General features: G+C 40.9%; 1 protein-coding gene across 4 annotated transcripts in view; it reads left to right on the top strand.

Annotated features, from left to right (window-relative positions):
* Positions 1 to 75: 75 nt before the first annotated feature.
* Positions 76 to 24427, top strand: part of PRR11 (proline rich 11) — a 30785-nt gene continuing 6433 nt past the window's right edge. For 2 of the 4 annotated variants that reach the window (XM_010815719.3, XM_005219924.4), the window contains exons 1-7: positions 628 to 768; positions 12337 to 12469; positions 17967 to 18117; positions 18565 to 18687; positions 22143 to 22397; positions 23684 to 23782; positions 24292 to 24404. In XM_010815719.3, the coding sequence (XP_010814021.1) occupies positions 738 to 768; positions 12337 to 12469; positions 17967 to 18117; positions 18565 to 18687; positions 22143 to 22397; positions 23684 to 23782; positions 24292 to 24404 (905 nt within the window). In that variant the 5' untranslated portion in view covers positions 628 to 737. 4 annotated transcript variants of the gene reach the window in all.

The following is a 24427-nucleotide window of genomic DNA, read 5'->3' on the forward strand; positions in this document are numbered from 1 at the left end:
AGACCGCGGCGGCGCTTAAGCCGCAAACCGTACCAGCACTGAGGGTCCCTATTGGACAGCTGTCATTCAACGTCTCGTTCTCATTGGTCCCTCTGCTTCACCGGCGCCCGCCTATTGGAGGCTTGGAAACGCCCCTCCGCATGAAACACCTTTTCCTGTTGGGCAAGGACACAAAACGCCGCAGGAGGATTGGCTCCTGCACCTTTTTTTTCCCCATTGGCTGCGGCCGTATCTCGGCGTTTAATTTCACAGCGAGGGTTCTGCAGAGGAGAGCTTGCGATTGGTGCAGTCGGAAGAAGAGCCAACCAATTACACAAAAGCTTCCACAAACAGCAAAGGGGACGTGACACGCCTTTCCTCTGACTTCCCCTCCTCTTCGCTCCCGCCTTCCCCTTATTCATACAAGAAGCGCCTCATTCCTGATTGGCCCGAGCTTCCTGCCGCTTCAGCCAATCACAAGCCAGACTGTGCTCCCGGCACTACACAGAGAGCGAATTGTGGAAAGACCAAGGCTACGATTGGTCCCTCCGCGATAAGGTTTTAATTTTGAATTTTCCTTTATGGCAAGGGAGAGGCCTCTGACGTGACTCCATCGTATCCCCGGACTCTTAAGACTAGTAAGTGCAGGGTTATCTTCCTACGTTACCTGGGCTCGCTTCTCCTGCAGCTAGGTCTGTTGCTGCTGGCGTTCGTAACGGTTTGCAGAGGTGGGAACTTTGGCTGGACTCAGAGAGGAGATGAATCGGAAAAGAGGAGGGTTAAGGATGGGTAAGAAGTGCTCCACCTGACTCGGCTCTAATCAGAGTTATATTTAATTAACGCTCTGCAAAACTATGTTTTGGAGCAAAGTATCCGCCTTCCTTTAGCACATTCCTGTGCATGTATTTGCTGCTCAAAATGTGGTTCGCGGACCAACTGCTTGTGCATCACTTGGGTTCTTATTTAAAATGCAGATTATCTGGCTCCACCCAGACCTACTGAATCAGAATATACATTTTAACAAGACCTCCGATTCCTATGCACTTTGAGAAAGTACATTTTTTGACAAGGAGTAATACGGTGTTCCTCGATATAGTCTTAATATCGCCCTATGTTCTGTGAGAGTATCGGCTTTAAAAGTGTGACCTGTTTTCTATGTGCTTAGTACTGTGCTGGGCTAAGCTTTAGGGAGCCGCAGCCTCTTTAGAAAAACAAGACTGGAGCTAACAAATAGCAATGCTGCACAACATAAATAAGCAAGTACCAAAAATAGCCCTGTGGCTTCTCAAGAGGAATCAATTGAACTGATAATGGAAAGTGATTGACTAAAAGTTGTTTGTGGGAATGTAAACACATTTTTCCTTTAAAATGTGTTTTAGTAAGATGTTAAAGAAACGCAATTGTCATTTTTAAACCGAACGAAGGGCTCCTGTGTCTGCAGCGCAGAAAGCCAAAAAGCTCCTGTGTCTGCAGAGCAGAAAGCCAAACTGTGACTGGGAGAGTTTGCCGCTAAGTAAGGTTTTTATTATAGGAAGCCAAGCATGGAAGTGGGAGACAAGTCTCAGATTCACTCCAACTTGGTCTCTGAGTTCTGGGTTTTTAAGGGGAAGAACAAAGGAGCTGAGATTAATCATCTTAATTGTCTGCAGTCTAGGGGTCTTGAATCCAGTGGTCTGTGGTCCCTGGGGTCTGTATCAATATAATCGGTAAAAGTCATTTTACCCTGGAAGATAATTCAGAACAGCAGATGAACAGTGGTGTTTATCTAAAAGTTGTGCCTCAAGGAACCTGACTTTCATTACTTATTGTTGGGCTAGACCAAAAGAGAAACAAGAAAAAGAACAAAAAACCCGGCATTTGTTTTCATTATAAATTAGACATAGGACTTTATTTCAATTTCCATTGCTGCCATGCTTTAAAAGTACCCCCAGACCAAAAGCATTTTTTTGTATCACAGGGTGGAGTTTTAGTAGCAGTGCCTGCTCTTGTGGCGGAGAAGGCAATGGCAACCCACTCCAGTACTCTTGCCTGGAAAATCCCAGGGTTGGCGGAGCCTGGTGGGCTGGCGTCTGTGGGATCGCACAGAGTCGTACACGACTGAAGCGACTTTCTAGCAGCCTTAGCAGCTCTTGTGGAAGAGTGTAATTCTCTCTCTACTATTGATTCCATCTTTGTACTGGAAATACTTTTGGACCCATCCTTTAACCATATGAAGGTGGTATGATTTGAAGAACTAAAAAACTCCTTCACCAAGAGATTTTTCAGAATTGTATTAAAGTGTATTCTTAATCAAAATAGAAAACACTTGCTAGATAGCACATAGCAGGATTTCTTCCATTCATTTATTGAATGCAACATTACTTAATGCCTGCTATACTTTAAATCCCGAGGAAAGAGATGAATAAAATTTATCCTACCCTTGAAATATCTCACAGTCCAGTGGGGTGACAAACGTGTAAGCAAAAACTACAGTGTTATGTAATAAATGTCATAATAAGGGTGTGTAAAAAGGAGTGCTATGGAGGCACAAAAGAGATGATGTAAACATCCAGTAAACATTCCATAAGGACAGGAAATGTTGGTCTTCCTCACAATTGTATCCCCTACCTACCACAGGACCTAGTGGATCATAAACAGTCATATATCATGCACCTAGATACACCAACTGTTATTTTTCTGTATAGGGGTGTGTGTGTAATATATAAAAATTACATAAATTATGTATAAATACATGGTTAGATGGGGCTTCCCAGGTGGCACTAATGGTGAAGAAGCCACCTGCCAATGCGGGAGACATAAGAGAAGCAGGTTTGATCCCTGGGTCAGGAAGATCTGGAGGAGGGCATGGCAACCCACTCCAGTGTTACTGCCTACAGAATCCCATGGACAGAGAAGCCTGGCAGGCTACGGTTCATAGGGTCGAAAAGAGTTGGACACAACTGAAGCAGCTTGGCACACGTGCACGTGGTTATATATATGTATTATATAGCATACATTATACATTACACATATACCCCTATAAAGAGAAATAGCTAACCAATAACAATTGGTGAATCTATGTGAGTGATATGAATGTTAATTATGCTGTTCTTATAAATTTTCTCAAGGTTTGAAATTTTTCAAAGTTGAGAGTAGAGGAGGGCTTCCCAGGTGGCTCAGTAGTAAAGAATCCACCTGCCAATGTAGGAGACACGGGTTCAATCTCTAATTGGGAAGAACCCACATGCCAAGGAGCAACTGAATCCGTGCACCACAACTATTGAGCCTGTGCTCTAGAGCCCGGGAGCAGCAACTACTGAGCCCACGTGCTGTAGCCACTGAAGCCCATGTGCCTAGAACCTGTGCTCTGCAACAAGAGAAGCCACCAAAATGAGACGCCCTCACACTCAACTCAAAAGTAGCCCCTGCTCTCTGTAACTAGAGAAAAGCCTATGCAGCAACAAAGACCCAGTACAAGCAAAAAAAAAGAGTAGGGGAAAATAGACTATATCAAAAGACAAAAACAAGGGAGAGCCCAGGGAATAGTGACGTCAACTGAAGACAGAAGACAGAAAGGGGAGTGATGGTAAGGAGAAGGGACAGGACGACTTAGAGAAATAATTCTGATTCGTGTATAGAATACTTTTTTAATATAGTCTATTCTATAATGGAATATTCTTATTTCTTCACTTTTTTTTTTATTATGTTGTGGTACAGGCTTTTTTTTTTAATTGACCCTAAATTCTTTTCAAAGCAAAGTAAGTAAAATGGAAGTGTATTTTTCAATTTAAAAAAAATAAGAAAAATGCTTTGAGTCATCATGAAAGAATGAGTTTCTATCTAGTGTTAGCAGTTGGAATCCCACCTAATCTATCAAAAAGAATTTGTAAGTCTCATTACCCTTTTGGAAAAGGGACAGTACATGTCTCATCTAGATAAAGATTGCTATATACTCTATTAATTGAACAGTTATCCTCTACAGAGTATCTAAAGCTTTTAATAAAGTAATGATAGTAAAAGAAACCTTAGCTTGCTCAATCCTCTGTCCTAATTGAGGTGAGAATTCATTATCTTTTAATTTTGGAAAAGCTATGATGATTTTTTAATACAGTTAATCTAGAAAATATCTCAGACTGGATCTCTCTATCCTGACAGATAAGACATAGTCTTTTAATTCTCTACTTGTGTCAATTACTATATTTAGTTAGAAGGCTATTAGATAGTAATAATGACCCAGGGCCCAGGACACACACATACAGAAGAGATAAGAGAAAATATTATTTCATTCCTAGATTTTTTTTTCATCAAAAAATAATTTCCCAAATGATATACATTGGAATATGTAGAATTCTTTAGAAATCTGAATGCATAGGCACTGGAACAACCACCAGGAAATGGCTAGAAAGAGATGACCCACTCTCAGAAGGGTGCTGTTTTTCCAGCTAATAGTATATGCCAAAGGTTAACTGTCCAATACTACTTCAAGGCTTATTAGAAAGAAACACACAAACAAGAAATAGTAGTCCTCTGAGTCCTCTGTCTATAATCTTGGTTCCCATTTGCCCAAAGGCAACATTATCCACTTTTGTGATTGTTTTCTGGTGTTTACCTCCATGTTTCTAAGTAATATGTTTATAATATTGTACTGTTTCTTTTTCCCCTCAAAGTTAAACTCTGTATAAATTTAGAGAACTGCTAATTTCTACTTTCTTCTGTCTTCCCAATATACCTGTGTCATAATTTTTGGCTGTCATTTGTGTCAAGAGTGTTCTGCTTATGTGTTCCTCTAAGAGTTTTATAGTATCCTATGTCATAATTTTTAATTAAATACTCAATGTTTATACTATAAAATATTGTGTAACAGCTGATCATTACATGTTAACTATGATTTCATTTATTTTCTTATACAACTTTTTCCTAGACATTGTTTATATATTTATTTTTTTAAGCACTTCTCAGTAACCTGGCCAAACTTTACAGAAAAATAATAAACTCCACTCAAAATATTCAAATGCACTAGGTAATTTATCTATTTCCTTTTTTTTTTCCCTGCTGAAGCCCTCTGTTACACTTGCTTATTTTACTAGGTCTTATGAGCTAAGAATGGTTTTTACAATTTGTAGTAGGTGGGAAAAAAATCAAAAGAAGAATAATACTTTGTGATATATGAAAACTCTATGAAATTCAAATTTCAATAGCCATAAATAACATTTACTGGATTACAGCCACAGTCATTGTCCATGGCTGTTTTGACGCAGAGTTGAGTGATTGTAGCAGAGATCAGATGCCTTGTAAAGCCTAAAATATTTATTATCTAGCCCTTCACAGGAAAGGTTCGCTGACCCCTGCCCTGGGCCCGCTACAAAACTGTCTTCCAAGGACTTATGGTCACCATTATCCTGGAAATTCCCATTATTATCTCACTTCTGTTCTCACACTTGACTGAAATTTTGGCCAGGTATGGGATTGTAAACATTCTCCGTCAGAATTGCAGGGTGGCTGTTATAGATGTCATTCTATTCTCAGTCCTCTGTATCTAGGCTGTGTTACCTCTGGAAGCTTTTAGAATATCCTCTTTGCTTCTGGTGTTCTAAATGATGGCATGCCTCAATGTGCATCTTTATTCAAATTATGCTGAATAATTTCAGTATAATTTCAATCTGGAAATTCAAGTTCTTCAGTTCTGGGGAATATTTTTGTATTGTTTATTTGATAAAATTCTCTCCATTTTTTTCTGTTCTCATCTAAAACTTTAATCTTCAAACTGTTCTGTTACATTTTTTAAATTTCTACTATTTTTAATTTTAAAAACTTTCTTTTCCTTTTTCAAGAATGCAAGATCTCGATTTTTTTTTGGCCTTGATCCTTTTTTAAATTTATTTTTAATTGATTGATGATTGCTTTACAATACTGGTTTGATATCTGTCATGTATCAACATGAATTAGCCATAGGTGTACATGTGTCCCTTCCCTCTAGGTTGTTACAGAGCCCCAGTTTCAGTTCCCTGAGTCATACAGCAAATTTCCTTTGGCTGTGTATTTTACATATGTTAGTATATATGCTTCCATACTACTCTCTCCATTCATCTCACCCTCTCCTTCCTTTCCCCCATCCTTATCCATATCGTTTTCTGAAGTTTTTTAATTTTTTTTTCAAGTTTTCTTCTACTTTCTACATTCTTTCCATTTCCCTCTCTGTTTATTTTGGTCTCTATTCTTCATATTTAAGACTCATCCTAAAATGATTGATGATGTTGGCTATTATATGTCAAAGGAAGACACAAAAAAGATAGTTGGTTGGCAGCTCAAAGTAGCGGATGTGGATATTGTCAAGCTAAAGCCAGTTTCCCTGGAGAGAATCTAGTCTCCTTCAGGAGGAGTGAGAAGTGTGGGGTTTTGAGGCCAGGAATTAAATTTGGGTGGCTTGTATTTGGGGAGCTGAGCTGAGGAAGGGAATTGAGTGTCTCACTTTTCAGTTCAGGACCATCCCCTGTCTTCTGAATAGTGACATAGACATGACCCTGCTATGCCTAGTGACCCAAATTCAGCAACTCTAACTTCTCCAGAGAATAGACCTCCATAAAATGAAAACCAGGACACTGCCTGGCTGCATGGACTGGAGGGAAGATGTCAAAGGCCTATCCAGTCGTTAAGATTTTCAATTAATCCAATTAAGCCAACACAAACCTTCAAAGGGACTTGGTGCTTTCAAGTCTGAAACTTCTCCAAGTTCTGGGATTTGTCTTGCTTCCTGTTGGCTTCTCTACCATCCAGTCAAGCCTCAGCTTTCCTCTGTTCTGCCAAGTCAGTTACCACTGTTCCATTTTCCAGGATTCAGTTCACATGTATCATCTATTATAGTATCTGTTCCTATTCTTTGTCCTATGAGTTTATGCCTTTTTTATTCCTTTACTGTCTTTTTCATGATGTTTCAGAAGGGAGTACACCTTTTCTTATCAATTTTATATAGCCAATTGATTCTCACAAAATGCTATTATTGATTTTTTTTATAGACTTCATTTGTAACCAACCTATGGTTGCAGTCTATGAACAAGCTTAGTCCTGATATGAATCTTGGTTAATATTTTCATTTACTCTGTGAAGTAAGACAAATGTGAAACACAAAGATTTATGTTGGAACTTCATTTCAGTAAGCGATTTCTGCTAAATAATCATTTTCAAATACTGGAGTAATACTCCTCAATTTTTCCGCTGTTCAAAATGTAATGACTACAGACAAGATATACTCTTAAGTTTAATCTGCCCTATTAACATTTTTTATCACTTTTTTTACTCGTTTATTTATTTATTTATTGGCCATGTTGCACATGTTGTACATGTTGCACAGCATATGGGATGTTAGTTCCCTGACCTGGCATCAAACCCATACCCCCTGCATTGGAACACAGTCCTAAACACTGGACTGCCAGGGAAGTCCTCATCACTTTCTCAAAAGTGAACAAAAATAATAAATCAAGCCCTAATTTGTAGGGGTTTGTGTTTGGTTTTTGGTTTTTGTTTTTTTTTTGACCCTGAAGCTTGAGGGATCTTAGTTCCCCTCCCAGGTATCAAAGCCATGCTCCCTACAGTGGAAATGTGGAATCCTAACCACTGGGCTGCCAGGGGATTCCCAAATTTGTAGTGTTTTATAATAGGGATTCCCTGGTGACTCAGATGGTAAAGCATCTGCCTGTCAATGCAGGAGATGGATGTTTGATCCCTGGGTTGGGAAGATCCCTTGGAGAAGGAAATGGCAACCCACTCCAGTACTCTTGCCTAGAAAATTCCAAGGATGGAGGAGCCTGGTGGGCTACAGTCCATGGGGTTGCAAAGAGTCGGACATGACTGAGTAACTTCACTTCCCTTTTTATAATAGCTATGGTATAAAATCTCCCATCATGGCCAGTTTTTAAGTTTCCAGTGTGAAGTCCTTGAATGTGGCATTGGGAGGAAATGAGCAGTAATATATCTAAAGCATTTTCACTGTATAGAGAAAATAAGGTAAAAACTTTAAGAGCGTACATATTACTAAAACCTTTATGGAATGCTGAGTTTTGTATACTTATAAATACCTTTTAAAATCTAAAGTACCTAAAATCTGAATTTAATTATAAGTTTATATAATTTAAATGGCAGATTTAACAACTGGCTCACAGACTTCCTAAAAATGTAACAGTAAGTACCGATCCCAGCACGTCATTAAAGCACAGGTTGAGGTAGAGAGTCAATCCACCAAGTTTAACCAGAATGTCCAGCTCCTTTTAAAGTCTGTTTTCATAACTGAGGGATTGGTGAATATAGGAAAAAGGGAAGCAGGAGGCCAGTTCTCTTTGTCAGTCTGATCCCTAACAAAAGACGTCAAGGCAAGAGAGGGAACAGCAACAGAGGAGGAGGGCTGTGAAGGAGCTGCTGAAAGACAGTGAGGGGAGGTTACTATGGAAATCTCAGAGCCAGGGGAATCCCAGTCAGTGAACTCTGTGCCTTGGATAGAGGTTTCTTCATGAAATAGTCTTGGCCATGGATTTGATGAGGTTTAACTTCTTTTCTAGCAACCATAAGTTTTTTGTTGCTTCCTGAGGCTTTCCTAAATATCTTCATTCAGAGTATTTTTGCTTTACGTTTTTTTTTTTTTTTAATCAATCTTAGACATCCCTTGTGTTTAACAATCCCTGTTTAGCCTTCCTTCATTACTTCAGTGGAAAGGAAAAGTGATACAATAAATGTGAAATCAGCTATCTTGAGGTATGTCTCCCAAGCCTTTCAATTAAGAAAAATGTTGTTAATCTGAGGCCTGGCACTTAGTTAAATAAGATGCTATCGAGAATCTTTACTCCTATAATGGTTGTTGATACACGCTCTGTCACCCACTGCCATGAAGAGTGGCCTCTATAAGTCCAATTTTCTTGGGACTAAAGCATTTCTTAGTCTTGAATACCCACGGTGGGGCTGGGGGAGGTTCTTCAGTCCTTGGAATCTGAGAGCTTAGCAAGCCTAGAGCTGCATACCAAGTGCTGGAGGGTTACAGCGTGAACAAATGTGGAATGAATGTGTATTTTAAAGACCAATTGTTCCTATTCAAATGTAGGTTTGAAGAGAAGGAGGCCCAGCCCTTGAGACCATTTTTAGTTCTGCTGCTTGAATAAGGACATCTTTGTTCCTCAGGTAGCAACAAATAAAACCAGCGAAGCCCTTCTTCACGTCAAGCCAGCTCTGACTTAATTTTCTTCCGAAAAGGATTTGAATTAAAATCTAAATCTACTAGTTAGTGTTTATTTTTTTAATCAATTTTTTGTAGTATAGCTGTTTTACAATGTTGTCTTACTGTGTGCTGTACGGCAGAGTGAATCAGCTATACATATACATATATCCCCTCTTTTTTGGGGTTTCCTTCCCATTTAGGTGACCACAGAGCCTTGAGTAGAGTTCCTTTAGAGTAACTAAAGTTCTCATTAGTTATCAGTTTTATGCATAGTAGTGTATATATGTCAATCCCAATCTCTCAATTCATCTCCCACCCCTCTTTCGCCCCTTGATACCAATATGCTGTGCTGAGAAGTCACCTAAGCTGTATCCAACTCTGTATGACCCTGTGGACTGCAGCCTGCCAGGCTCCTCTGTCCCTGGGATTCTCCAGCCAAGAATACTGGAGTGGGTTTTCATGCCCTCTTCCAGGGGATCTTCCGACTCAGGGATCGAATCTGCATCTCCTGACTTGCAGGCAGATTCTTTACCACTGAGCCACCAGGGGTAACACTCACTGATATCAATATATGAGTGTTTAAAAGTGTTTTAAAATAAATGTTTTGAAACACCCATATCTTAGATTTGGGGTAGTTATTATTATCTTGTATATCACCTGTTCTACTACTGCATCACAGTGTATTAGGACGAACATGGTCTCTGGAAACTTACAGATTTGAACTTAATGCTTTAGTGCATTCCATTGGATAAATCATTTCATCTTTCTAAGCCTCGATTTATTCTGATCTAAATGGTAATGAAAATTCTCTTACTCAGGGAAAATACCTTGCACAACAATGAAGATTCACTGAAAAAGTGTATGTGAAGGTGCCTAAAAGTAAATAAAGTAAAAAGTTAGTTTTGTTTTTCTTTCACTACCAACCCCACCAAGTTCCATGGATGCTCAGTAAATGTTACCAGCAAAGAAATTTACTTCCTTTTTAAAAACTGACACTACCCCACTATTGCCATTTCATCTTCTCTGTTATTGTTACCAAACCAAATTCAGATCCACTTGCCCAACTCAGAGCGCAGCTCATCAACTGACCCTGCATTGTGGTGAAGGAAACTTCAGTGTTTATTGCAGGATACCAAACGAGGAGAAAGGGCAGCTAATGCTCAAAAGATCTGAACTCCTCACTGGCTTTCTGGCAAGGATTTTTTTTTTTTTTTGGTCTTACTGCACATGGCATGTGGGAATTCCCTGACCAGGGAAAAACCACACACCCTGCAGTGCAAAGTCTTTTAACTACTGAACCTCCAGGGAAACCCAGGCAAAGATTTGTAAAGGCAACATTAAAGCTGAGGGTCATAGGGTGCCTGCTCAGCTGGTGGACTTTCTTCTATTTGCTTGGTGGTAAGGTAATAAGGTGATGTTTAGGGAATCTTAATCATCAACATTTATGGTTCTAACCAGTTTGGGGTCTAAGTGCTTGTGGTTAGCATATAGTCACCATCTTTTCCCTGGTTTGGCGGGGTGCAGGGGTGTCCTTAGTTTCTGCAAGACAACACAAAGATATGCATCAGTTGTTATATATATCCCATGAAGAAGAATTAGTTTTGTGACTGTTTTATCTCTGAACTATTGTTTAAGCTCTTATTACTTTTTTTGCTTGACTGCTTTTCCTTTGATTCTGCATTCCCTCACTTCTCTGATTAGTAGCTGTTTGCTCTTTGGAACTTGAGGGACATCTGGGAGACTGAAGCCTTTTTTCTACAAACAAGACAAAGGAGACAAAAAAGGCCTTTTGCATTGGGAAGGCCCTGCAAGGTCCTGCTTGATTCCATTATGAAGAAATTTACTTGACTGAACAAAGAATAGCAAAACAAAACCAAAACAAAATTAGAGTAACATAATGCCAAAGCCAAGGTATCTTCAGAGATAGTTTAGATCTGAGTTTAACTTTTCCCCCAGTTCAGGGTGGTCTCAGGTGGCGGTGGGGTTGCCACAGCCTATGATGACCTGAAGTGGGACCTCAGTTCCCTGACCAAGGACTAAACCTGGGCCGCAGCGCTGGCACTTGTCTGCTTTGAAGAAAGATTTCAGCAAAGAGGTAAAAAGCAGTGAGGCAAGTAACATGCTTATTAGGAGAGAAGATACATGCAGAGAAAGCACAGGCAGGCTCAGAGAGATAGAAAGCTGCACACTTTCGAGGTGGATTAAATTGCTTATACAGGGTCAGTTCTGCCTGGTGTCGTCTGGCCAATCATCTTGCTTTGACTTTGAGTCTCTATTTAGTCTGGTGCAGGGCCCTCCCTTCATTGGAAAAGACCCTGATGCTGGGAAAGATTGAGGACAGGAGAAGGGGAGACAGGATGAGATGGTTGGATGGCATGACTGACTCAATGGACATGAGTTTGAGTAAACTGCAGGAGATAGTGAAGGACAGGGATCCCCTGCCTGCTGCAGTCCATGGGGTCGCAGAGTTGGATACAACTTAGCGACTGAACAGCAACATACAAGGCCCTCCCTTGTATGCATGTGCATCATTTAGCTAAAAAGGATTCCAGTGCAAGAGCCTCTGAGAAGTTACAAATGTGGACTTAGTGCTTTACTGCATTACAGAACATAATATGGTCTGGCTCCCCTTCCCCTGAGGATCTTTTCTGCACATGTATAGCTTAGGAGCCTCCTTGACCTCAAGAATGAGAAATATGTGGTCTCTTTTATCTTTTATCTAAACAGCACTCAACTCTTCCTAGCTCCTGCCATTATCTTGAAACATCTGTCAGGACTTCCCTGGTGACCCAGTGGTTGAGAATCTGTCTTCTAATGCAAGGCACAGAGGTTCAGTCCCTGGTTGGGGAGCTAAGATCTCACATGCTGCAGGGCAACTAAGCCTGCTTGCTGCGAATAGAGACGCCCCCGTGTGCCACAACAAACACCCAGGGCAGCCAAAAAGAAAAGAAAAGTAATATCTGTCAACCAGGGGCAGAGTCCAGCGGCTCAGCCTTGGGTCCCTCTATCTCCTGCTTCAGGCGGACATCTGGATTGCTGGCGGTGATCTGTTTGCTAACCAAGATGGTGGTTACAGGGATGTGTTCATTTTGTGATAATGCATTGACCTCTACAGTCAAAAATTGTATTTTTTTCTGTGTATTATTCTTCAATAAAAAATGTAAATATTTTCTCTACAGAAACCATGCCCAAATTCAAGCAGCGAAGAAGAAAGTTAAAAGCCAAAGCGAAAAGATTATTCAAAAGAAAAGAAGCCTCTCACCTCCAGTCTAAGCTAGTTACACCTCCTCCTCCGCCACCCTCACCAGAAAGGTAAGGCATAATGTGGAACAGACAAAATATTAAAAATCTGATCAGTTTGGGAGCAAGTCACCAGATGTATCAACGAAAAATAGAGAATGCCACTTAATTTGAATTTCAGATAACCAATGAATGATTTTTTTTGTATTGCCCGTGCAACATTTGAAATACACTCAAAAAATTATTTTTTAGTACTTACTCATCCTTTATCTGAAATTAAATTTTAGCTGAGCATCCTGATTTTCATGTGGCAACATGAAGTTTAAGAGTTCAAACGAGGGACTACCCCAGTGGCCCAGTGGCTAGGACTCCAGGGGCCTAGATTCAATCCCTGTTCTGGGAACTAGATCCCACATGTGGCAACTAAGAGTTCACAGGCCACAACTAAAGAACCCACAAACCACGATGAAGAGCTAAGATCCTGTGTGCTGCAGCTAAGACCTGGTGCAGCCGAATAAATAAAAATTAATTATTAAAAAAAAAAGAGTTCAAACGAAGTAAAAAATCTCAAGGAATTGTGTTTGAAGTTTTGTTGTTGTTCTGTTGCTAAGTCCTTCACCATCTTCCAGAGTCTGCTCAAACTGATATCCACTGAGTAGGTAGGTGATGCCATCCAACCATCTCACCCTCTGTCGTCCCCTTCTCCTCCTGCCCTCAATCTTTCCCAGAATCAGGGTCTTTTCTAATGAGCTGGCTCTTTGTACAGTAACTATTTTCTACTTTCCTACTCAGTTGTATAAATCTGGTAACTAAGTGATAAAAGAGGGGTATACAGCTGGAACTTAAACCTTCGTTTTGGTAAAGTTCAGTTGTTTATTCTCTGGGACTCAGGGCTTAAATGTGTTATTAAAAGAGACTCTGATGTCTAAAAACTCTAGGGTGGTGGTTTTCACAATAACATACTTTATACACTTTGTTTTTAAAGGTCTCTTTACAGAAAAAATTTTGAAACAGACTCAAAAAATCAGTAACCATGATACCATCCTTGATTCCTTTCTTTCCTGAATGTTGCAAAAGTCCCCCAACTGGCCTTCCTATTCTGCCCTTGCTCCCTCTGCAGTGTATTTCAACACAGCATTCAAAGTGAGCCTACTAAAATCATGTCATATTGGTCTTCTACAATGAAAGTTCTTTGTATAATCCACAAGGCCTTTATGGTCTGGTTCACATTATCCATTAATCCTCTTCCCTCCTTCTTTCTATCCTAGTCATCCAGCCTCCTTGCTACTCCTCAAACACCTCAGACAGGCACCCACCCCAGGGCCTTTGCACTTACTGTTACCCTTGTCTGGAATGGTCTTTTCCCCAAATATTTGCTTTGCTAGTTTATTCCGTTGAGGTTTGCTCTCAAAAGCCATCTTCTCAGTGAGACATTCTATGATTACCCTATTGAAATGTTCACCTCCAGGCAACATTTCACATTCCTGCTATCTTGCTTTATCTTTTTCTCCTTAGCATTGTTCACTATCTGAATTCAGTTCAGTTGCTCACTCGTGTCTCACTCTTTGTGACCCCCTGAACTGCAGCATGCCAGGCCTCCCTGTCCATCACCAACTCCCAGAGCTTGCTCAAACTCATGTACATTGAGTAAGTGATGCCATCCAACTGTCTCATCCTCTGTCATCCCCTTCTCCTCCTGCCTTCAATCTTTCCCAGCATCAGGGTCTTTTCCAATGAGTCAGTTCTTTGCATCAGGTAGCCAGAGTATAGGAGCTTCAGCTTCAGCATCAGTCCTTCTGATGAATATTCAGGACTGATTTCCTTTAGGATGCACTGGTTTGACCTTCTTGCAGTCCAAGGGACTCTCAAGAGTCTTCTCCAACACCACAGTTCAGAAGCATGAATTCTTTGGCACTCAGCTTTCTTTATACTCCAACTCTCACATCCATACAGGACTACTGGTAAAGCCATAGTTTTGACTAGATGGACCTTTGCTGGCAAAATAATGTCTCTGCTTTTTGGCATGCTGTCTAGGTTGGTCATAACTTTTCTTCCAAGGAACAAATGTCTTTTAATTTCACGGCTGCAGTCACCATTTGCAGTGATTTTGGAGCCCAAAAAATTAAAGTCTGTCAATGTTTCCATTGTTTCCCCATCTATTTTCATGAAGTGATGGGACAAGATGCCATGATCTTAGTTTTCTGAATGTTGAGTTTTAAGCGAACTTTTTCACTCTCCTCTTTCACTTTCATTGAGAGGCTTTTTAGTTCTTCTTTGCTTTCTGCCATAAGGGTGGTGTCATCTGTGTATCTGAGGTTATTTATATTTTAGCCGGCGATCTTGATTCCAGCTTGTGCTTCATCCAGCCTGGCATTTTTCATGATGTACTCTGCATATATGTTAAATAAGCAGGGTGACAATATACAGCGTTGACATACTCCTTTTCCTATTTGGAACGACTCTGTTGTTCCATGTCCAGTTCTAACTGTTGCTTCCTGATCTGCATACAGATTTCTCAGGAGGCAGGTAAGGTGGTCCGGTATTTCCATCTCTTGAAGAATTTCCTACAGTTTATTGTGATCCACACAGTCAAGGGCTTTGGCATAGTCAATAAAGCGGAAGTAGATGTTTTCCTGGAACTCTCTTGCTTTTTTGATGATCCAATGTATGTTAGCAATTTGATCTCTGGTTCCTCTGCCTTTTCTAAATTCAGCTTGAATATCTGGAAGTTCATGGCTCACGTACTGCTGAAGCCTGGCTTGGAGAATTTTGAGCATTACTTTACTATCATGTGAGATGAGTGCAATTGTGCGGTAGTTTGAGCATTCTTTGGCATTGCCTTTCTTTGGGATTGGAATGAAAACTGACCTTTTCCAGTCCTGTGGCCACTGCTGAGTTTTCCAAATTTGCTGGCATATTGAGTGCAGCACTTTCACAGCATCATCTTTTAGGACTTGAAATTGCTCACCTGGGATTCCGTTGCCTCCACTAGCTTTGTTCATAGTGATGCTTCCTAAGGCCCACTTGACTTCACATTCCGGGATGTCTGGCCCTAGGTGAGTGATCACACCATCATGGTTATCTGGGTCACGAAGATCTTTTTTGTACAGTTCTCTTTATTCTTGTTTCCTCTTCTAATATCTTCAGCTTCTGTTAGGTCCATACCATTTCTGTCCTTTATTGAGCCCATCTTTGCATGAAATGTTCCCTTGGTATCTCTAATTTTCTTGAAGAGATCTCTAGTCTTTCCCATTCTGTTGTTTTCCTCTATTTCTTTGCACTGATCGCTGAGGAAGACTTCCTTATCTCTCCTTGCTATTCTTTGGAACTCTGCATTCAGATGCTTATATCTTTCCTTTTCTCCTTTGCTTTTCGCTTCTCTTCTTTTCTCAGCTATTTGTAAGGCCTCCTCAGAAAACCATTTTGCCTTTTTGCATTTCTTTTTCTTGGGTATGGACTTGATCGCTGTCTCCTATACAGTGCCACGAACCTCCTTCTATAGTTCTTTAGGCACTCTGTCTGTTGGATCTAATCCCTTGAATCTATTTGTCACTTCTACTGTATAATTGTAAGGGATTTGATTTAGGTTATACCTGAATGGTCTCGTGGTTTTTCCTACTTTCTTCACTTTAAGTCTGAATTTGGGAATAAGGAGTTCATGATCTGAACCACAGCCAGCTCCTAGTCTTGTTTTTGCTGACTGTATAGAGCTTCTCCATCTTTGGCTGCAAAGAATATAATCAACCTGATTTTGATATTGGCCATCTGGTGATGTCCATGTGTAGAGTCTTCTCTTGTGATGTTGGAAGAGGGTGTTTACTATGACCAATGTGTTCTCTTGGCAAAACTCTGTTAGCCTTTGCCCTGTTTAATTTTGTACTCCAAGGCCAAATTTGCCTGTTACTCCAGGTATCTCTTGACTTCCTACTTTTGCATTCCAGTCCCCTGTAATGAAGAGGACATCTTTTGCATGTGTTTGTTCTAGAAGGTCTTGTAGATCTTCACAGAACCATTCAACTTCAGCTTCTTCAGCATTACTGGTTAGGGCATAGACTTGGATTACTGTGATAGTGAATGGTTTGCCTTGGAAACAAACAGATCATTCTGTCGTTTTTAAGATTGCACCCAAGTACTGCATTTCAGACTCTTTTGTTGACTATGAGGGCTACTCCATTTCTTCTAAGGGATTCTTGCCCACAGAAGTAGATATAATGGTCATCTGAGTTAAATTCACCCATTCCAGTCCATTTTATTTTCCTGATTTCCAAAATGTCAATGTTCACTCTTGCCATCTCCTGTTTGACCACTTCAATTTACCTTGATTCATGGATCATTCATGACAAATATTTATTTAGTGTGTTATTTGATTTATTATCATTTATTTACTCAATAAATATTTGTTATACAAGTCAAACTGGGAATTCTAGAAGTAAATGAAAATTTTGGCTTTTGGTAATCTCTGGTTCCTATGCAGTATTGTTCTGGGGAAAGGAATGGCAAACCACTTCAGTATTCTTGCCTTGAGAACCCCATAAACAGTATGAAAAGGCAAAAAGACAGGACACTGAAAGATGAACTCCCCAGGTCAGTAGGTGCCCAATATGCTACTGGATATCAGTGGAGAAATAACTCCAGAAAGAATGAAGAGATAGAGCCAAAGGAAAAACAATGCCCAGTTATGGATGTTCACTACCTAACAACCCACATATATTTATTTTCTTTTAAACTTTTTTGTTTGTACTTGGATATAGCGGATTAACAGTGTTCTGATAGCTTCCAGGGAATAGTGAAGGGACACAGCCATACATATACATGTACCCATTCTCGCTCACAATCCCCTCCCATCCAGGCTGCCACATCAAGTAGCTTACATATATTTTTCTTTTAGCCCTCTTTGTAAAGCCTATGAAGGCAGGATTTTTGTCTATTTTGTTCATTACTGAATCTATGACACATTTATTTAGTGTGTTATTTGATTTATTACTATTTACTCAATAAATATTTGTTCTACAAGTCAAACTGGGAATTCTAGAAGTAAATGAAAAATTTGACTTTTAGTAATCTCTGCCTCTCAGTCATACTATAAAACTAGCTTGCTATTTAATTCAATTCAGTTCAGTCATTCAGTCGTGTCCAGCTCTTTGCGACCCCATGGACTGCTGCACGCCAGGCTTCCCTGTCCATCACCAACTCCCGGAGCTTGCTCAAACTCATGTACATTAAATTGGTGATGCCATTCAACCATCTCAGCCTCTTTCATTCCCTTCTCCTCCTGCCTTCAGTCTTTTCCATCATCAGGGTCTTTTCCAATGAGTTGGTTCTTTGCATCAGGTGGCCAAAGTATTGAAGTTTCAGCTTCAGCATCAGTCCTTCCAATGAATATTCAGGACTGGTTTCCTTTAGGATGGACTGGTTTGATCTCCCTGCAGTCCAAGGGACTCAAGAGTGTTTTTCAACACCGCAGTTGAAAAGCATCAACTCTTAGGTGCTAAGCTAAGAATTATTTAATTAGAGCCTGTTAATGCCAACTCAGGAGTTTTCCCTTTGTTTGATTTTGCCTTTCCTGCAGAGCGGTTATTCCTTCAACAGATATACCCATTAGCAGAAGCTGGCTAAGACTCTCCTGGAACTTCAGATTTCCAAGTTTTACAAATGCAATAAAGCTTTTGGCAAATAGAGTATGGTCTATATACAGCTGGTGCCAGAGCTGCATGACCCAGGTATGGATTTGACATACCTTTTTTCAGCATTATGGTTTTTCTACACACTTCGTATGTGTGTTCACGTGTGTGTGCTTAGGTCAGTAGACACTCGAGCTTAGCTCACATAATATGAAGTTAGGTGTTTATGTCTGTCTTCACTTTTTTTAATAAAATTTTTATATTGAAATGTAGTTGATTTACAATGTTGTGTTAGCTTAGGTATACGGCAAAGTGATTCAATTACACACACACACATATATATTCTTTTTCACATTATTTTCCATTATAGATCATTAAAAGATATTGAATATAGTTTCCTGTGCTATACAGTAGATCCTTGTTGTTGCCTTCACTTCTATAAAACATACATTGTAGCATTTTCTTTATCATATTAGCATTTTCTTTATCATATTGTCCTTAGCATATTGCTCAACGGAGTCAGACGTCTTTATTTGTGAATTTCAGAGTTTCGAAGTTTTAAAAAACACCATCTTTCCATCCCGTCTCTGCCACCGAGAACTTCGTAGTCTAAAACAACGGTTTTGCGTTTTGGAAAATGAAGTATGCAAGCTCCAGGAAGCACTGAAGGTTAGTGTTATCAAATGAAAAACAAAGCCAGATTTAGGTAAGGGGGCAAGAGCTAGTCCTGCATTGGAACTCCAGTGTGCTTTCATTAGAAGGAAGAGTGGCTACAGGCTCGTGCTAGTTCTGGGCATCTTTGCTGTCAGATTTCTTCCTTAAACTGCAGAGGCTCTGCTCTGCATTGCAGGGGGGCTGACGCCTGCAGGCACCATTGCCTAAGCTCCATGTCACTGGCTCGCTGTATGCACTCATGGGAAACACTGATGAGAGGCTAGAAGGAGCGGGAAAAGTGGAAGTGTTAGTTGCTCAGTCATATCCAACTCTTTGCAGCCCCTGGACCATAGCCCACCGGGCTTCTCTGCCCATGGGATTTTCCAGGCAAGAATGTTGGAGTGGGATGGGTCATCATGTCTTCCTCCAGGGGATCTTCCCAACCCAGAGATCGAACTCACATCTCTTATATCTCCTGCATTGGCAGACAGGTTCTTTACCACTAGTGTCACATATACATGTGTGTGTGTGTGTGTGTGTGTGTGTGTGTGTTAGTCCCCTCAGTCGTATCCAATTCTTGGTGACCCTATGGACTGTAGCCCACCAGGCTCCTCTCTCCATGAAATTCTCCCAGGCAAGAATACTGGAGTGGGTAGCCATTCCTTCTCCAGGGGATCTTCCCGACCCAAGGAAGACGAAGACAGATTATTTTTCCCCTTTGTTCTCTGTGTTGGGCAGTTTCTCCAGCAATGGCTGTCATTGCTGCCTCAGTCACTCCCACTAGGTCAAGTCCACCATATTTCTTGATTCTCTGGGTTAACCTAGCTCCAGAGATCTGTTACACTGCCCTTTCCTTTGACCCTCCAGTCTCAGGGTGTTTATGGCTTTTGTTGTCGCTAATGACTGCACTGCCTCACTGTCCTTGGTGTGCTTCTCAGCTCTTCCATAGTATGGTATAGAAACTCTTCCCCATACTACATGTCCCCTCTTCAAAGAAGGTTTTTTTTTTTTTTTAATTTTTGACTGCACCCTGAGGCATGTGGGATCTTCGTTCCCTGACCAGGAATAGAACTCATGCCCCCTGCATTGGAGGACAAGAGTCTTAAACACTGGGCTGCCAGGGAAGTTCCTGTCACCTCTTTCAAATACTCAGTGTGGTTTCTAACTTCTTGACTGAGATAAGCAGGAAAAAAACTATAGATATCCACTCTCTCCAAACTCCCCTAAGCAAGACCCCTATTCTCAGTGTCTAAAATGTAAAGAATAAACACTGTGCTCATTGTTTTAGAGAGACACTTCTGGGACTATACCTCTACTTCCAGAATTTGTACCTGAAGGTGATCTAGCCTAAAGAGAAAAGGCAAATCACTCCACAACCCGGACCTTAGTTTCTGCATCGATAAAAATGGGGAGGATACCATCTGTCGTGGGCTGAGTGATGGCCCTCCAAAAAGTTGGTCCAAGTCCTGATCCCTGGAAGCCTGTAGATATTATCTTATCCACCAGGGTCTTTGTAGATAGATAATCAAGTGAAGGGTTTTGAGATGAGGAAATCATACTTCATTATCTGGTTGGACCCTCAAGCCAATGACAAGTGTCCTTATAGAAGACACACAGAGTAGAGCACACAGAGGGAAGAGAAGCAACGGGACCACCGAGGGATAGGCTGGTCACAGGGCCTCAACCCGAGACATACCAATAGACTCCGGAAGCTGGAAGAGACAAGAAACAGATTCTTCTCTAGAGCCTTGAGAGGGAATGCACGCCTTGATTTCAGGCTTCCAACCTCCAGGAGTGGGGGAGAATGACTTCTCTTTGTTGTAAACTACCAACTTTGTGATACTTTGTTATAGCAGCCCCTAGGCACTATTCTGCCCTCTTACTTCCGAGGGTCATTGTATTCATTTGCTAGGGCTGCCCTGGCAAAGGAGCACAGGCTGAGTGGCTTATTCTACAAAATTTGTTTTCTCACAATTGTGGAGGCTAGAAGGCTAGGGTCAAGGTGCTGGGAGGGTTGGCTGCTTCTAATGCCTCTCTCCTCTGCTTGTCTTCTGTGTCTTTAGATGGTCTTTTCTCTGTGCCCATGCATCCCTGGTGTCTCTCTTGTGTGTTCAAGTTTTGTCTTTACGTAAGGACACAACTCACACTGGATTAGATCCCATCCTAATGGCCCCCTTATTATTTTTTTTTTAATATTTATTTATTTAGCTGTGCTAGGTCTTAGTTGCGGCATACGGGATCTAGTTTCCTGACCAGGGATTGAACCCCGGCCCCCTGCATTGGAAGTGTGGAGCCTTAGCCACTGGTCCACCAGGGAAGTCCTCCTAATGGCTCCTTTTAATTTAATCACTTCTTTGAAGGCCCTGTCTTCAAATACAGCCACGTATTGGAGTATTAGGGGTTCAGGCTTCAATATATGACTTGTGGTTGGGGGAAGACAATGCAGCCCATTAGAGTCAGGTTGTAACCTTTGACTTTTTTTATCAGTTCCTTGAATAGACTATATTCTTGGCTGCATTAAGTATTTTTCCCTCTGCCAGGAACTCTCTTCCCTCAATCTTTATATCCTTTCTTCACCTGAGAAGCCTAAATTCATCCTTGAGATCATAGCTAAATATTCGTCTCTAGACTTCTAGCTCCAGTGTTCTTGCCTGGAGAATCCCAGGGACGGGGGAGCCTGGTGGGCTGCCGTCTATGGGGTCGCACAGAGTCGGACACGACTGAAGCGACTTAGCAGCAGCAGCAGCAGCAGACTTCTAGCTATTCACGCTCACAGCACACTTCGTGGCTCTTATTTTTCTCTTTTCAAGTAATCATTTATTTATTTATGGCTGTACTGGATCTTCACTGCTGCGAGGACTTTTTCTCTACTTGCAGTGAGCAGGGGCTACTCTCTAGGTGTGGTGCATACGGTTCTCATTGCGATAGCTTGTCTCCTTGCAAGCACAAGTTCTAGGGTTCACAGGCTCGGTGCTTGCGTCTCCCAGACTCTAGAGCATGGGCTCTGTAGTTGTGGCGCAGAAGCTTAATTGCTCTGGGGTATGTGGGATCTTCCCGGATCAAACCTGTGTCTCTTGCATTGGCAGGCAGATTCTTTACCACTGAGCCACCAGCTAAGCCTTGGCTCTTGTTAGAGTATTACTTGGCTTGTTTCGAATGTGTTTTGTGTATGTTTGAGGTCTGTGTTCGTGTTTTGTGTATGTTTGAGGTCTGTGTTCCTCGGCGGACTGTCAGCTAGATGGGGAGACAGACAGGACTCACGTTGTAGCCACAGTGCTGGCATATAGCACACACAGAACAAATAGATGAGTGAGTGAATGAGCTTGTGACAAATGAGAAAATATTGTAGCGCACATGGTGTACAGAGAAGACATTCAACACGTGGCAGCTATCATTTTGATGACTGCTCAAATAAATAAGAACCAAATAAATCTGTTCTTCAGTTGCCAAATGCAATTTTTTTCTTCCAGGCCATCTCAGAAAATTCCTCCTGTACCAGCTGTGGTCAAGCGTGTCACACGGGTGGTGAGCATCCAGACGTGCCCGCCTGTGCTCTAGCCAGCCCTGCAGACTCCGCAGCTCTCCGTCCTCCCTCCCCAGCGCAGCCGGCCAGTCGCCCTCCACCCCCTCTTCCCCCTCCTCCCCCTCCGCCTCCTCTGCCTCCTCCCCCACCACCGACAGCGCCATTGCTGCTCAGAAAACCTGCTCTCACGAAAGCACTTCAGGTAAAAAAAACAGTCTAGTAAAGGTATGTTTTGGTCAGTGGGTAAAGAAGGAGTCAAGCCAGGTGTCTTTTTTAAGGCTGGGCAAAGGGTTTTGACAGGAAGGACTGCCTTTTGTTCTAATTCCGTCTCCTGCTTATGGCAATTATTGTTTTTAAAGACATGGTCCCCTGGGAAATCACAGAAGTTGGAATTAGAAATGAAAGTGCTTTTTTTTTGGAGGATAAATGAATGAAACCCAGCAGGTTGGGAGATTCCTATTGGCTTCTTGGTATACCTTTTTTACCAAAAGGAAAATCTCTCTGGGAAACCAAATTAAAAACAGACTCTTTAGTGAGTGAAGTCAGAACAACAGTAGGCGCAAAAAAGTGCTGTTTGATTCCACTTGTAGGAGGTACCTGCTGCTGCTGCTGCTGCTGCTGCTGCTGCTGCTAAGTCGCTTCAGTCCTAGAATAGTCAAATTCATAGGGTCAGAAAGCAGGAAGGGTGAGGTGGGGAAGGGGAATGGGGACTTACCTTTTTTTGGGGGGGGGGTAGAAATGGGGATTTAGTGCTTAATGGAGACAGAGTTTCAGTTTAGGAAGGTGAAGAATTCAGGAGATAGATGATGGTCAGTGTTGCACAATATGAATATACTTAGTGCCACTGAACTGTACAGTTAATCATGGCTAAGATAGTATGTTTTATATTATTTAGGATGTGACTTTTATCACAATAAAAAAGCATTTTAAGAAAAAGAACTGGTAGATCCTAAAGTGTAATGCCACTGGATTGGAGAACCAGTCTCCGTTAGAGCTACTTAGCTGCCCACTAACACAGTACTATCTAAAAAGCTGATTGCTTTTTACTGCAGGTACATTTGGTTTAAAATGACTGAATCAAATGCAGAGTCTGCTGCTATAGTTGCCCTAATATATACCTCATCAAGTATATGTTCTTGCTTTCTGGCAAGGGTGTCATTTTCTTAGGTAGTTTAGGCAAAACTTCACGTTCATTAGAGGAACTCTTTCTACGTCTATCTTATCACAGTGATTCCTAAGGAAGATGTGTAGTTGTAGAAAACTAGCCCAGCTCTTACTTAGTTTCAAAGCCTTACATTTTCATTAATATTTCTCAGTAGACTTAGCATCCATAGGTACTGAAAACAGAATTAGTTCTTGGTTGCATGGAAAGAATTTGATTGGCTCCTCTGGGAAGAGTTAATTTTAAAGTAAAAACTAGATTTGGATTTACATTTGACTAGATGTCCTGGTTTCAGTTTGAATTCTAATTTTTCCTTGTATCTTAAGGCTGGACCATTAAAAAAAAATGGACCCATGCAGATAACAGTTAAAGATCTACTGACTGTGAAATTAAAGAAGACACAGAGTTTGGATGAAAGGAGGAAGGTAAGAAATCATTGACCACACATGTGGTCTTTCATTTTTTAACCTGGTTGTCTCTCTCTTTTTTTTTTTTTTTTTTAATTTTATTTTATTTTTTAACTTTACAATATTGTATTGGTTTTGCCATATATCCAAATGAATCTGCCACAGGTATACACGTGTTCCCCATCCTGAACCCTCCTCCCTGTCTCTTAATAGAAAATAAGCATTAAAAAAAAAGAAAAGAAGCATAAGTCTTAGATATAAAAGCTGTTCTGAGGAAAGCATTTGATATTTTATTTGAGTAATTTTTGATCTCCTCAACAGAATATATAAATTCCCTAATTATTTAATTCAGCAGTTTTATGGCAACCATTAGCTTGAAAAGGTAGAGATATACTTTGAAGCTTTGGAATAAAAATTGAATAGATATATTTTACACATACTCAGCATTCAAATTTGTTTTGGTATATTTACATTTTGAATGATACTTTTAAATCTGTTTTTAATAATGTCTGATTTTGTGATTAAAGCTTGTACCATCACCAAAGGCACAGAAGGCCCTGGTTACTATCTCTGACCTGCAGCGCGTTACCCTGAAACCAAAGTCCAAAGCGTTATCAACTCGAGTTACAAATGTCTTAATGTAAGGATCTGCACAGAATTACA

Source organism: Bos taurus, chromosome 19 (genome assembly GCF_002263795.3).
Source record: "Bos taurus isolate L1 Dominette 01449 registration number 42190680 breed Hereford chromosome 19, ARS-UCD2.0, whole genome shotgun sequence".
Lineage (NCBI taxonomy): Eukaryota > Metazoa > Chordata > Mammalia > Artiodactyla > Bovidae > Bos > Bos taurus.